Consider the following 15,909-nt stretch of genomic DNA (forward strand, 5'->3'; position numbering starts at 1 on the left):
AGTTACGGAATGGTTATGTACGGTGTGTACCTTCAATAGAGATTGAGAAGCCACTTAAAGTGATATTTTTTATGGCATATAGAAATATAACAAGATTATATGACATGAAAAAAGCAGGCTATAGAACCCAGTATGTTTTGAAACTATATATAAAACATAGACACACTTGTGAGAAAATATAACATGTTACAGAGTTTAACTCTAAGCAGTAGGATTATTTTCTCTTTTTAAAAATATTTTCCAAGTTATCTTAAAGAGCATGTTTTTCTTTTATAGTCAGAAAAAAAATCAACCATTATTTAAAACAAACAAAAACACTGCTCAAATATCACCTCCTTTTTAATCTGTCCTTGCAGGGGCTGAGCCTCCATAGAATGACCAGGCAACCCCTAGGGCTTAGCTTATGCAAGATTATTCTCCATTAAATTTTCTCCTGGCTTTACGTGGGAATGCAGAAGTGACTGTGTTCCCATGCCTTCACAACAAATGTGGTTTGCAAAAATGGCGTGATATGTATTTTCAGGCCTTTTTTAGAGATACGCATTGTGTTTGGGGAGCACTTCCTCTGCCTAACCTAATGGACGAAACATTTTCGTATAAAAAGCAAATGTTGCTACATAAAACTGGGACAACATATAGCATAGTGTTAAGGATGTGAGAGCGCTGCAGCCAGCTGGCTCAGGATCAAACCTTGGCTCCACTTTCTAGCTGTGTGGCCTTGTTCAGATTATATAACCTCTCTGGGCCTCATTTTCCTCATCTGTAAAATGAGGATAATAATAGTACCTACTCATTGGATTGTTGCAAAGATTATATGAGTTAATACATGTAAAAAACACAGTGTTATATCGATGCACCTGATACAAGGGACATACAATGTGTGTGCCCTCACCATCATCATCATCGATGACAGGAGAGAGTTTCCACAAACAGTGCTCTTCGGGGTAAACCACTGACTCTTCAGACAAACCCACAATTAACTCACCAGCAAATCGATCCAACCAGAACACAGCATGTCTGTTTGCTTACTAGCCCCACTGAGAGCTGTTTCCAAGGTTACCTCTTAGGAATTCAGTGGACTAGTAGTTGATGTGGCACTTTTTAAGCAGCACTGAGCCATTGCAAAAATAAATGACTAGCTGTTCAGGATTCATAAATAAGAAGGATATAGACATGAAGGTCAAAGAGCCACAGAGAATGAGATGAAGAGAGGAAACTTAACTCAGGTGATGCATGAAGACGAAGGCCAGTGAGATGACAAGGCTTCACCAGGTGCCTCTTGTGCCCACATGGCCTTTGCTTAGGGTCCTGCTGACAGCCTATGGCTCCAAAACGCTCATCTATTGCTGCCTCAACCCTGGAAGAGTACGCTGCTCTCAGGACTTGGTTCAGGACTGTGTGAGGGCCCTCATATTGCATATTGCAGTTTGCGGGATGCAATGTGCCCCCCTCTCACATTAAAACATCCTCCTGTTTTAATAAGTACTTAATAAGTGCTTATCAGGTACCTGGCACTGTGCTAGGCTCTGAGGGCCAACAAGGTGGCTGCCCTTCAGGAACCAACTAGCTCTGGAAGGCAGGTACTTGTCTTTGTATTCATAGCTCCTGACCCATCTCCTAGCACCAGAGATGCCCATACATGCTTATGAATCTGTGAGATAAGTTAATGCCAGCTCCACCCTGGCTGTCCTTGGTTTAGGTGGCTTATTGTATCTACATTTCCTATGTAATTAGCCAGCTTACCAGGTCAAGTTCTATGTTCTCCCCAAGGCCGTTACAAATGCTTAGGGCATGTGGACACACACAGATGCACACCCCTGCACAAAGGCATGGCACTTCTTCTCTAAGTAGGAGCAGACTTTTAAACCAAGGAAATGGTTCTCATTCTCAATCTAAAAAGATAACAGGGTATGGCATGGCAAAAGACAAAGAACAGTGATGAATATTGTTCCCTGGGCCCTGTATGCCTGTTTTGTGTTTAAATTTAACTCCCATGGCTTACATGAGACCTCAAATAATGTTTCAACTCAGATTGTTTCGACTGCCTGAAGCCATCCAATGGTGCTTCCATCTCCTTCCGTGCCTACGAGCAATTGGAGGACAGCCGCATCACATGGTTGGCTGAACAGTAAATAAGTGCCTAGGGGCCATTTGCTTGGCAGACTTCCAACTCTGCAGAGCCTATGAAACAGACCAAAACAAAGATGGGTGGAAACTGTAGGACTTGGGACTATAGATCCTGCTGTCAGCTCCCATCACAACACCGCCTCTAAGTTCTCTGTTTTGGCTGTGCTCCAAGGGCCATATGTCAACCTTGGTGACTAGACAGCTGTGTCAAGTACAAGAGAGTGTGATGAGACCCCAACATTCTGCTGAGGCCACCAAGAGCTGGCTCCCATGTTTACCTGAAGCCACATATTATAGCCACTGAAACAAGTATCCTTTTAGTTAAATGTAGTAAAACTTCTCTTGTTTAAGGGACTGGGTTGGGGGGTGCAGATTTTGCATTTTCTTCTGGCAATCTCACATGGGAAAAAAGTGAACCCATATGTTGTAGAGAAGGGTATTAAGAACAGAACTTGTTCCCTTTACAGAAAAAGCTATTGTAGGCAGAATAATCACTCTCCCAAAGCTATCCATGCCCTAATCCCTAGGATCTGTAAATATGTTACTTTATGTGGCAAAGGGGAATTTCAGTTGCTAATCAGCTGATCCTAAAATAGGGAGATTGGCCTGGATTATTCAGGTGGGCTTAATAAAATCACAGGAAACTTAAAAGTAGAAGAGGAGATTTAGAGTATGCAGTGAGAGGGATTTGAGCCTTGCCCCCACTGCTGGCTTTGAGATGGAGGAAAGGGACCACAGACCAAGGAATGAGGGCAGCCTCCAGATGCTAGAAAAGGAAAGAAAATGGATTACCCCCTAAGCCAGTAGAGAGGAACACAGCCCTGCTGACACTTTGACTTTAGCCCAGTGAGACCCATGATGGTCTTCTACCTTACAGGTCTGCAAGGATAATACATTTGTATTGTGTTATGCCGCAAAGTTTGTGATTTGCTACTACAGCAATAGAGAACCAATACAAAAGCCCATGGTATAAAGACCTCCGTAGGTGACCATGGATAGATGCAATTCCAGAGAAAAGTCATTGAAGAGACCACCGAACTTTCAGTGACACTTGTACTAGTGAGACAGACCCCTTTTTAATAAAGTAGAAATGACCCTGCCAGGCATCCCTAAGTTAGGAGGAAGCTCTGTCTTCTCCTAAATTTTCTCATCTCAGCCCTGGAAACAACCAACAACTTTGAGTTCTCAGGCGCTGTAGTGATCTTTGGGCTTTGCCTCCTGTCCAAATGCTTCTACAGAGCTTAGTCAGATAAGTTACTACTATCTCCTTGGTGATGGGAGGAAACATTTGTGTCTCATAAAATCTTGGATTTCCACCCCCCCTTCATGAACACTATATATTTTTAGGATAGTTTTAGATCTACCAAAAAAAAAAATTGCAAAGGGAGTACAGAGTTTTCGTATATCCCACGCCTTTTCTTTCTTATTAACATCTTAAATTAGTATGGTACAATTCTTAAAATTAATGGACAGTAGTGATATATTATTACTAACTTACAGTTATTGATATATTACTTTTGTTATATTATTGATATTACTATATTTTGTCTAAAGCCATAGTTTATTCAGATTTCTTTAGCTTGTACTTAACATACTCTATCTGTTCCACATTACGTTTTGTCTTCACGTCTCCTTAGGCTTCTCTTGGCTGTGACAGTTTCTCAGACTTTGTTTTTTTATGACTTTGACAGTTTTGAGGAATACTGGTCAAGTATTTTTTAGGATGCCCTCCTGTTAGAATTGACATTTTTTCATTCTTAGGCTATAGTTATGGGTTTCTGGAAGGAAGGTCACAGAGGTAAAGTGCCATTTTCATCACATCATATCAAGGGTACATAACATCAACATGGTTTATGACTGTGGATATTGGTCTTGTTTTCCTGGCTGAGGTGGTGTTTGTCACATTTCTCCACTGTAAAGCCTAACTTTTTTCCTCCTTCCTATACAGTACTCTTTCGTTTTCTTTTTTTTTCTTTTTCTTTTTTTTTTTTGAGACAGAGTCTCGCTCTGTCGCCCAGGGTGGAGTGCAGTGGCGCGATCTCGGCTCACTGCAAGCTCCGCCTCCTGGGTTCACGCCATTCTCCTGCCTCAGCCTCCCAAGTAGCTGGGACTACAGGCGCCTGCCACCACGCCCGGCTAATTTTTTGTATTTTTAGTAGAGACGGGGTTTCACCATGTTAGCCAAGATGGTCTCGATCTCCTGACCTCGTGATCCACCCGCCTCGGCCTCCCAAAGTGCTGGGATTACAGGCGTGAGCCACCGCGCCCGGCCTACAGTACTCCTTCAAAGGAAGTCACTAGACGCAGCCCACACATAAAGAGTGGGGAGTTATGCTCCATTCTTTCAGAACAGAGGATCTATGTAAATTTGAAATTCTGCACAGATTAGTTTCTTCTCTTCCATGTGTTAATTTATTCAATTATTTATATCACTATGGATTCACAGACATTTATTTTATCTGCAGGCTTTAGATTATTATAATACAATTTATATGATAATCCACTTTATTATAATCCAATACTACTTTATTTTGTTATTCAAATGGTTCCAACTTTGGCCAGCTCTTTCAATCAGCTCCTGGGAGCCTTTGACATCCCTCCTTTTTTTTTTTTTTTTTCCTGAGTACTTCCTTTCTGGCTCCAAGCTTATCTCATATATTTTCTCTGCAGTCCTAGAATCAGCCATTTTTCCAAGGAGCCCTGGTTACTTTTATTGGAGAACAGGACTAGAAATGAACATCTGGGCTCTGTGTACATTCATTGCTACTGGAGTATTGATGCATCTAGGCCCTCTCAGTTAACACAGTGAGGAAATAGATGTGTGTGCACTAATTTATAGAAATACTTAGAGATATAGACACATATCTTGTAATCATCTGTATCTATATTAAGTTAAACATAAGTTTTTACTGATGTCTCTAACTCCAATGCATTACCACATGGACCATTCTAGCTTTCTCCCCTTGTTTATCTATAACCTCCCCACTCCAGTGAGAAAACTGGCTCCTACCATCCACCATGCATTTACTTAATTGTTCAATTCCAGCATACACATATAGCAGTATCAGCACTGTTAACCCATACCCTATGGGAAACAACTTTATCAACTAGAGTGCAGTGCCTAAATGCAGTTCCTTTTTCCTTTGGTCTTACAGAATCATCTCATTTCCAGAGATACTTAAGTTAGTACCATTCCCATCACCCCTTTCATTGAGGTCATCTCATACATTTGTAATACAGTTAGATTCTATTGTCACAATCTGCATTCCACTCTTGGGTCCTCTAACCTTCTAAATGATTTTTTAATTTGCTTACATTAAGGTTTACTCCTTGTTAGGGTTTGAATATTTGTCGCCTCTGAAACTCATGTTCAAACTTAATCCCCAATGTGGCAGTATTGAAAGGTGGGGCCTTTAAGAGGTGATTGACTCATGAGCACTCTACCTGGATTAATCCAGTAGTCCCCAACCTTTTTGGCATCAGGGACCAATTTCATGGAAGACAGTTTTTTCCATGGATGTGGGGTTGGGTCAGGGGTAGTTTTGGGATGAAACTGTTCCACCTCAGATCATTAGGCATTAAATTCTCATAAGGAGCACACAACCTAGATCACTTGCATGCACAATTCACAATAGGGTTTGCGCTCCTATGAGAATCTAAGCCACTGATCTGACAGGAGGCAGAGCTCAGGTAGTAATACTCACCCACTGCTCACCTCCTGCTGTACAGCCTAGTTCCTAACAGGCCATGGACCAAGTAACAGTCCACGTTCTAGTTCATAGCCTGGGGGTTGGGGATGCCTGGATTAATCCATTAATGGATTAATGAGTTATCGAATAGGACTGGTGGCTTTATAAGAAGAGGAAGAGAGATGTGAGCTGGCACACTCAGCCCCTTTGCCATGTGCTGCCTCAGGACCCTGCAGAGAGTCCCCACCAGCACAAAGGCCCTCACTAGATGTGGCCCTGCAACCTTGGACATCTTAGCCTCCATAACTGTAAGAAATATTTTTTTTCTTTATAAGTTACCCAGTTTCAGACATTCTGTTATAAGCAACAGAAAATGGACTAAGACATTTCTTATACTATAAATATCATGTGTCTGCCATTACAGTATCATACAGAACACTTTCACTGCCTTAAAAATCTTCTGTACTTTGCCTATTCAGCATTTTCCCCCATTTATCTTTTTACTCTCTCTGGTTTTGCCTTTTCCAGAATGTCATATAGTTAGAATTGTATAGCATGTAGCCTTTTCAGACCAACTTCTTTGTCTAGGAATATGCATTTAAGGTTCTTTCATGTCTCTTCATGGCTTTATAGCTCATTTCCTTTTATCACTAAATAATTTTCATATAGATGTACTACAGTTTATCTACTCATCTATTAGAGGATATCTTGTTTGCTTGCAGTTTTGGGTGATTATGAATAAAGCTGCTATAAATATTCACATTCAGGGTTTTGTGTGAACATGTTTTCAAATCAGTTGGGTAAATACCTAGGAGCTTGACTGCTGGATTATATGGTAAAATTATCGTTTTGTAAGAAAACACCAAAGTGGCTCTTACTATTTTGCATTCCTACCAGCAATAAATGAAAGTTCCTGTTGCTCCACACCCCTTGCCAGTGTTTAGTGTTGTCAGTTTTTTTTGGATTTTAGCCATTCTAATTGATGTCTAGTGATATCTCATTGGTGTTTTGTCATTCCCTAATCACAAATCACAAAGGATAATGAACACCCTCTCATATGCCTCTTTGCTATATGTACATCTTCTCTGGTGATATGCTTATTCAGATCTTTTGCCCATTTTGTAGTTGAGTCAGACTTGCATACAAGTCTTATCAATAGGTATTTTGCAAATATTTTCTCTCAGTCTATGCCTTGTCTTTTCATTCTCTTAACAGTATCTTTTGTAGAGTAGAAATATTTATTTATTTAGTTTTTTTTTTTTTTTGAGACGGAGTCTTGCTCTGTTGCCCAGGCTGGAGTGCAGTGGCCTGATCTCAGCTCACTGCAACCTCTGCCTCTCGAGTTCAAGCAATTCTTCTGTCTCAGCCTCCCAAGTAGCTGGGACTACAGGCATGCGCCACCATGCCTGGCTAATTTTTGTATTTTTAGTGAGACGGGGTTTCACTATGTTGGCCAGGCTGGTCTCAAACTCCTGACCTTGTGATCCGCCTGCCTCGGCCACCCAGAGTGCTGAGACTACAGGCATAAGCCACCACACCCAGCTTGTAGAGTAGAAGTATTAATAAAGCCCAACTCACCAAGTTTTCTTTCATTGATTATCCTTTTGGTGCTATATCTAAAAACTCATTATCCGACCGTAGGTCACACAGATTTTCTCCTTTGTTTTTTTTTTCTAGAAGTTTTATAGTATTGTGTTTTAAGTTAGGTCTGTGATCATTTTAACAATTGATGATTGTATGTTTTTAGTAGTCTTGAAGTATGGTAGTGTTCGTCCTCCAACTTCGTTATTCTTCCATATTTTGTTGGCTACTCTAGGTCTCTCGCCTTTTTGTGTAAACTTTAGAATCAGTTTGTCAATATCCACAAAATAGCTTTCTGTGATTTTGACTGAGATTAACATTGAATCTATAGATGAAGTTGGAAAGAATTGAAATCTTAAGTTTTCCAGTCCATGAACACTGAATATCTCTTCCTTTATTTAGATCATCTGGGTTTTATAATCTTCTGCATATCAGAAGATATAGTATGCTCATTATTTTAGATTTATACCCAAGTATTGCATTTTTTGTGCTACTATAAATGATACTGTGTTTTTAATTTTAAATTTCAACCATTCAGTGCTAGTATATAGGAAGCGATTGATTTTTGTATATTAGCCTTGTATCATGCAACCTTGCTAGAATTGCTTATTCTAGGAATTTTAGGGGTGAGGAGCATTGGTGTTTTGTTTGTTTGTTTTATGGTTGATTCTTTAGAAATATCACTGGCAAACAAAGATAATTTCTTCCTTCCCAATCTGTATACCTTCTATTTTCTTCTCTTGTGTTATTGTACTAAGATTTCTAGTATAATTTTGAATAGGCATGGTGAGAGGAGACATCCTTGACTTGTTCCCATTTTTAGGGGCAAAGCATCCAATTTCTCACCATAATGTATGATGTTAGGCTGTAGGGTTTAATTTTGTTGTTGTTGTTGTTGTTGTTGTAGATGTTCTTTCAGATTGATTTTTCACATACAGAAACATTGCTGGGACTTGCTGACCAGACAATATAGTTGTCTTTAGCTGCCAAGAGCTTCTGCATAGGCCCTGGAACTATTTAGAAATTAAGGGAGCTTTAATAACTTTCAAGAGGACTAGAAATTAATAATCAGAGTTCTGATAAGGATCTAGAGCAGCCTAAACATCTCACTGGGGCCCACTGGCCCTGAAGGAGAAAGAACATCCTGGTTCTTTCTTGTCCTCTCTCAGAATGGTTTTTTGCAAGTACAGATACAGTGGGCGTGGTTCAGGGAATGTGGAGAATAGATGAATTCAAGACCCTAACACTCTGGAACCCCGCCCTACTTATCTGCTATTCCATTCCTCACCCCCTTCCCCTGTGCACATTTACATTCCCTGTGCTCAGACATAATCACTACTCCCTCAACACCTGCCCTGTTTTTCCACATCTTGCTATTTTTACACAAGATGTGCCTTTTGTAGTGCACCTGTGTTGGTTGAAAATTTACATTTTCAAGGTCCAGTTCAAATGTTCCCTTTTTAGGACTCCTTCCCAGTCTTCTCCATCCAAAGTTAGCCTTGTTCTACATGAGCCCTGTGGCTCTCTCCTTACATCTCTATCACCTCTGAGTGTAGCACCGTGTGCATTGCATCTGTGGGCCTACCTTTCCCACCACCTTGAGCAGACTGAGGCAGGCCTATGTCACATCCCCAAACCTGTATCACCAGTGCTGGCATGGAGACTGCTTCAGGGGAGGCACCCAGTAATGCTTATTGGTTGAATGAATGAAATTACTGGCCTTGCATATTTAGAGACCTCTGTCTATTCTCTCCATGTTTGCTTTTCCCCTGGTATTCTTTGAGTCCCTAGATGTATTCTGGAGTAAAAGAGATGCCATAGCATTTCTTTTCTTCATGAACAAAAATCAGGGGAAATTACCGTTCATTGCAGACCTACTCTATTCACCCATTGACTTTAGAATCCTGGTATCCCCATGTTACCAGTTAGGGAGTTTGGGCTCTGAGGCCCAGAAAAATACCTCTTCTAATTGGCTCAAGCAATAAGGGAATTTATTGGATCTCCTATAATGAGACATATAGAGCTTGAGTGGTTCCAGGGGTGGTGGCTTAATAGTGTCAACAAGAACCCCATCTTTCTATATTTTTTCTCTGCCAACCTCAACACACTAGCTTCTTCCTTGAGCTTACTCACTGCATGGCTACAAAATGGCTGCAACAAATCCAGGTATAATGATTAGAAGGAGAAGGTTGCCTTTTCTTCCTTGGGCCTTTCTTTAGAATAAAGGAAAGTGATTCCAGAAGCTTCTAGAAATTTTCCGTCACAGTTCATTGACCAGAATTGACATGATGATGTTTGAGCCAACCACTGCTACAGGGATCAAGAGCATCATGATTCGTTTAAACCAATAGTGGCTTTACCTGGAGGCATAGGAGGGAGGGGTGTATACTGGAACAAAATGAGGGTTCTTTCAGCAGGGAAAACGGATAAATGTTGGGGAGCAAACCACCAGTGTCAGCTATACCCTTGTTATGTACAGAATTGTTTTATACCGAATTTCAGGGATGTTAACCTACTTATATAAGGTTCCACAGCTGATAAAAATAGAAGTAGGGTTCAAATCCACATGCCAAAGCCCATCCAGGTACTTTCTTCTGCTCATGTGGCCTCAGAGTGAGACCACATATCCCTGGAAACAAAAGCCCCTTTTCTCACGGTGAGCACTTCAGGGGTTCAGGCAATCTCCCTGCTTTCCCTAGCCCGACCTTCAGCTGGGCATTTGATCTGTTTATTAAGTTATGACTCAATGGCGCTGCGAGACATTCGGACCTAGTTTTAGATTGTTAGAGGAGGTTCAGTGGATAAACATCAGATTCCCATTCTGTGCCGAGAAAATTCAGTTGTAGCTCCTTCTCTTTCAGTGCGTGAGGATTGGCAAGGGGCTTCTACTGGGTCCTGCTTTGGTTTAATAGAAATGAAACCTCCAAAGCAGGGGGGCTGTTTTGGGAAAGTGGCCACTAATGGGGCCTCATGGGGCAAGGGCCAGGCCTGCACTGGGCAGTTTGCATATTCACTTTTACAAACAGTTGGCTCAGAGTCAGCAGTTAATGGAATGGGAATGATGTTCCTGTACCAAATCGTTTCCTGAAAAAAACATTTCCAATTGCAAACATATCTTGGCCTTTCTTCTTGGATTTGTTATGTCTCTGTGAGTGAATTAAAGAGGCAGGGCAGAGGGGACTGTTTCTGACTGGGGATTTTTCATCTGAAAACATTTTTAACAATGATCTACACAGAAAAAGAGATCCTGTTCAGAACCACCTTTAGGAGTCCTGGCTTCAAATATTGCGTTTCTAGTCACACTTTAGAGATGTTTCAATACCTCTCTATTTACAAATTGGCTCACTTTGGCTATACAACAAGTCTTGGGACAGGTGTGACTTTACTTACCTTATAAAATGTAAGCTGGAAATGCTGCCCCAGAAATGTGCGTGCATGCGTACGCACATGTGCACACACACACAGTCAGGCTAAAATGGAAATGTATTTTGTTTTTCTGGGAAAAAGGTAAAATCCTTTGCATCCCATTCTCTGCTTTGGCAAATTCTGCCTCAACTCATAACCTGTGCAGTTGAAGGGTGGTCTTGACAGTTTGGATTATGTATTCAACAAATATTTCTTGAGTGCTTACAATGCTCAAGGTGTTGTTTTAAGTAATAATAATAGTTGCATGTATTTACCTAGCTCTTACCAGCTGCCAGGCATGCTTCTGGGTACTTTGCATATATTAACTCATTTAATCTTCTCAGCAACCCTTGGAGGTTGGCAATATTGCTGTCACTCCCATTTTGCAGGTGAGGAATCTAAGGCATGAGAGGTTGATGAACTTGCCCAAGGCCACAGAGCTGGTGAGTGGTAGAGTCTGGATATGAATGTAGGCAGCTCGGCTTCTAACCACTGTGCCCTCTGGCCTCATGGGGGATCTAATAGTGAACAAAAGAGAAATAGTGCCAGTCCTTACAAAACTTACATTCTGGTGAGGGAGAGAGTTAACAGACATACAAGTTTTTATTTCAGATCATGATGAGAAAATAAAACATGAGAGGGAGGTGGGAGGGTGCTAATCAGAGTCTCATAGAATAAAACCTCAGCTCCTACCTATGACCTGAGTATGATGGGAAGTCACAAGAAAGCTTGAAGTGGGAGAATGTAGGATCCTATTTACATTTTTGTAGAACATTCTGGCTGCACTGTGGGAAGTAGGTGAGAGTGGGGGAAATGCAAGCAAAGCGGTAGAGCAGTTAGAAGGTGGTTCTGATAGGCCAGGCAAAAGATAACGGTGGCTCAGGTCAGGATGGTAGAGCAGGGAGATGGTGAGAAGTGTTTGGAATTGGGTCCTGGTTTGGAGGCGGAGCCCACAATACTTGCCAGTGTTTTGGACAGACGCAAAAGGTGAGGAAAATGAGAACTTAAGAGTGATTCCTCGGAGCTTGGCGTGAACCATGGTGTAAACAGTGGTGCCATCTACTGAAGAGGATAAGAATAAAGAACAGGTTCATTTTAGTGCTGGTATGGTGGGTATGAGGGTGTTGAGAATCACAAGTTCTGTTTGGATGTGTACATTTGAGATCTCTATTAGTAGACTTAAGAGGAGACATTGAATAAGCGATTAGATTCATAAGCTTGGAGCTCCAGGCTGGAGATTTAAATGTGGACATGGACATTAGTTGAATGGGATGACCTAGGACATTATCCACTTAATCTCTTTTAAAAATTTTATTTTTTAACTTTAAGTTCAGGGGTACATGTTTGTTACATAGGCAGACTTGTGTCCTGGGGGTTTGTTGTATGGATTATTTTCCCATCAACTATAGACTGGATAAAGAAAATGTGGTACATATACACCATGGAACACTATGCAGCCATGAATAAAGAAAATCTGCAGCGACATGGATGGAGCTGGAGGCCATTATCCTTAGCAAACTAACACAGGAGCAGAAAACCAAATATGGCGTGTCCTCACTTAAATCATGAGAACATACTTGATGATCTTGTGATGGAAACTTTCTACATCCATGCTGTCCGGTGTTGTAGGTACCAGCCACCTGTGGCCAATGAGTACTTGAAATGTGGTTGGTGCAGCTAAGGAGTGGAATTTTTAATTCACTGAAATTTAAATAGCTCAAGTGGCTAGTAGCTACTGTATTGGACAGTGCAGATCAGTGTAGCTGCAGGAGAGAAAGTCCCAGGCAGGAGCAAGTTCCTTCATTGGCCAGTAAGCCTAGCCTTGCAGCCACATTTAAACATGACTTTATTTCCACTGCTCACTCCTTGTGTAGCAATGCTTGTTAACAAAGTAGTGAAAATTGTGCTTCTTTGTGAGAAATAGCCTGAGAAAGAAAGAAAACTGGTAGTTCTAGGGGAGATATTAGAAGAAACTATAGAATTTTAAGGAAACAGTTGTGCTTCGCTGGAAAACAAACACAATCTGTACCTACAGAATCATTTAAGCCAGGGATGTCCAATCTTTTGGCTTCCCTGGGCCACATTGGAAGAAGGAGGATTGTCTTAGGCCACACATAAAATACAGTAAACACTAATGATAGCTGATGAGCTATTAAAAAAAAAATCTCCAGATAATCTCATAATGTTTTAAGAAAGTTTATGAATTTGTGTTGGGCTGCATTCAAAGCCATCCTGGACCACATTGCAGCCCATGAGCTGTGGGTTGGACAAGCTTGATTTAAGCTTTGAAGGTACCCCTTCTGTGTTTCTGTCATGTTTTATGGAGAATTATATGAAATAGTAGGTGTCTGTGAATGTGGAGATCAAGGTGGTGACTGGCTGGTACCCTATGTGAATGTCAAAGGCCTGCTGCAAAGGTACTAAATACCAGCCTCGCCATGCAAGTTGTGTCTCTTAGGGCGTAGAGAGTGTTTCACTCCCTTTGTTTCTCAGTCTCCTTCCAGTCCAACTGCAGCTATCAGTGAGTGTATTGAGGTGAAAGAACTCTTTGTAAGTGGCTGCCTTGTGCTTAGGATTTCTTGCAAGTCTATGCTGGCAATTGGTGAGGCCAGAGTCAATAAAAAAAATAAAATGGAAAGATGGGACGCTGCTTTTATTAAGGTTGATTGCAGCTGCTGTATTAGCTCTTTAAGAACCTCTTGGTGACCAACGCCTTCTGAGAAAATGGCCTTTCTGTGCTTAATTGGCAAAAAGCAAGGGGATTTAAGTCACTGCTTTTAGGAGGGGTAATCCAAGGTCAGCACTCACCAAACGTCTGTCACACAACTGGTTTTGTGGGAGGAATTTTTTTGTACTAAGGCTCCATGTGGGGGCTGGTCACTTGGAGGAGCGTGGGCTGGTAATCTTTGGTAGTTTTTACCTGTTTTTGTTTTTCTTTCCGAGGAAGGTGGAATTACAGATTTCTAGGTTTTGAAGACTGTAAAAGAGCTTACTGTTCATCCAGTCAAACTCTACTTTCAGCTGAGGAAATGGGCCAAGAGAGATGAAGTGCCTGGCCCCAGGTCCCACAGCTGGTTCCATCTCAAGGGATAGGACCAGAGCTCAGGGAAGGGCCAGAACTGAGGTATTTTTGAGCAGTGGCTGGGGTTGGGTGGAGGTGGGAAGGCAGATAATTAGGAGAGTACCTCAGGGAAGCCAGGAGAGGTGAGAAGTCAGAGGACGGTTGAACTGAGGATGGAAATGCCTTACAGCGTACATATAGCCTCAAACCCATGACCCCATTCATCCTGTCGGCACACAGTCACCGGGCACCAGACAGGAAGTCCTGGAAGATGGGACAGGCAGGAGGGAGAGACTCAGAAAGAAGTCAGTGCCCACCTCGCTTCCATTCATTCCGAAATCTTTTCTGAGAGGAGGGAGATTTCTGTGCTTTTGAGACCTCCCTGCTTCCCTGAGGAAAGCAAGTGAAGTGACAGCTGGCAGAGGTGAGATTAAGGGGACAATTAGGTCCTTTCAGCCAGGCGAGGCCATGAATTGATCGTAGGCCGAGTAACAGCTGTAATCTACCCTTAGTGGGTTTTTTTCTCGATGTCAATATCGAACACCCTTGTTACAGAGCTCCAACCCCCTGCTGTCCATCAGCTGAAATGTGACCCTGCTCTTCCTTTTCTTCCAGTGTCCGAGCTGCAGGAGGAGGGAATGAACGCCATCAACCTGCCCCTCAGCCCAATTCCCTTTGAGCTGGACCCTGAGGACACGATGCTGGGTAACTGTGCTCTTGTCTCTGAATTCGCTTAAGCTTTCCCATGCCAGCACCCCCACTGAATTCCTTTTCTTTTTAAAGAGGAGAATGAGGTGCGAACAATGGTGGATCCAAACTCACGCAGTGACCCCAAGCTTCAAGAACTGATGAAGGTAAGAAGAAATCAGGAGCGGCTTCAGGTGCCTAACTGACACACCATGTGTCCATATGCCATCTGCTCTGTGCAGGCACCCCACGAGCCCCTCAGAGAAGGTAAAAAGTCATGGCAGCCCCTGCCTCAGGCAGTGAGTGGTCTAGCAGATGGCCATCGAAAACGTAAGCGATTGTGTAAGTGTGGGATGTGACAAATGCCCAGTGAGTGGTGCTGGTCACAGCACCAGACAGTTCAGTACAGGTAAGCTCACGATGGCCAGGATTCCAGAGTGCACAAAATGCTTATTTTCTCAAGGACCCTCAAAAGCAGGCAGTGGAGCAGTAATTAGTCTCATCTCCATTTTCCAGATGACAAAATCAAGTTTCAGAAAAGCAAGATGCTTTGTTTATGGTCATAAACAAGCAGATGGAATTCAAGCAGAAAGAAAGGAGATGAAGTGACATACTGTGCATAACGTACCTGCGCAGTGGCTGGTGTGCGCTTGTCCTTTCAAAACTGTTCATTTCTCCCCTGCGTCTTATTCCCTGTCCTATGTTCCTCCTCTTCAGCTTAACCAAGCTGCACTTAAGACAAAAGGCACTCATGAGTGTCATCCCAGCACTCTGCGGAGGCCAAGGCGGGCGGATCACTTGAGCTCAGGAGTTTGAGACCAGCCTGGGCAATGCGATGAAACATCATCTCTACTAAAAGTACAAAAATTAGCTGGTGGGTGGATCACCTGAAGCCTGGGCAACATGGTGAAACACCATCTCTACTAAAAATACAAAAAGTAGCCAAGTGTGGTGGCGCATGACTGTAATCCCAGCTACTCGGGAGGCTGAGGTGGGAGGACGGCTTGAACCTGGGAGGCAGAGGTTGCAGTGAGCCATGACCATGCCACTGCACTCCAGCCTGACCCTGTCTCAAAAAAAAAAAAAAAAAAAAAAAAAAAATAAATAGCACTGGATGTCAGAGTGATTCATTCCCGCATGCAAATCTGAACACGTGGTTCCCCTGTGCAAGACCTCTCAGAGTTTCTCATCCACCACAGGTTGCAGTCGACTCCTAAGAGGTGGTGTTTAGACTCCTTGCTCTAGCTGCCTCTTCAACCTGAGATCAGCCACTACCCAGCAACACAAGGATGCCAGAACTGCTGCTCCCAGCAGCCCATGCGTGCTCCCAGCGCTCCCCACCGCCAAAGCCTGGCTAAT

General features: G+C 42.4%; 1 protein-coding gene across 1 annotated transcript in view; it reads left to right on the forward strand.

Annotated features, from left to right (window-relative positions):
• PARVA (parvin alpha) overlaps positions 1–15,909 on the forward strand; it is a 156,275-nt gene that overhangs the window by 85,442 nt on the left and 54,924 nt on the right. Inside the window, exons 2-3 of the mRNA XM_004050716.5 lie at positions 14,479–14,568; positions 14,647–14,717. Of these exons, the coding sequence (XP_004050764.4) occupies positions 14,479–14,568; positions 14,647–14,717 (161 nt within the window). The remainder of the gene's footprint in view (positions 1–14,478; positions 14,569–14,646; positions 14,718–15,909) is intronic.

Source organism: Gorilla gorilla, chromosome 9 (assembly GCF_029281585.2).
Source record: "Gorilla gorilla gorilla isolate KB3781 chromosome 9, NHGRI_mGorGor1-v2.1_pri, whole genome shotgun sequence".
NCBI classification, from domain to species: domain Eukaryota; kingdom Metazoa; phylum Chordata; class Mammalia; order Primates; family Hominidae; genus Gorilla; species Gorilla gorilla.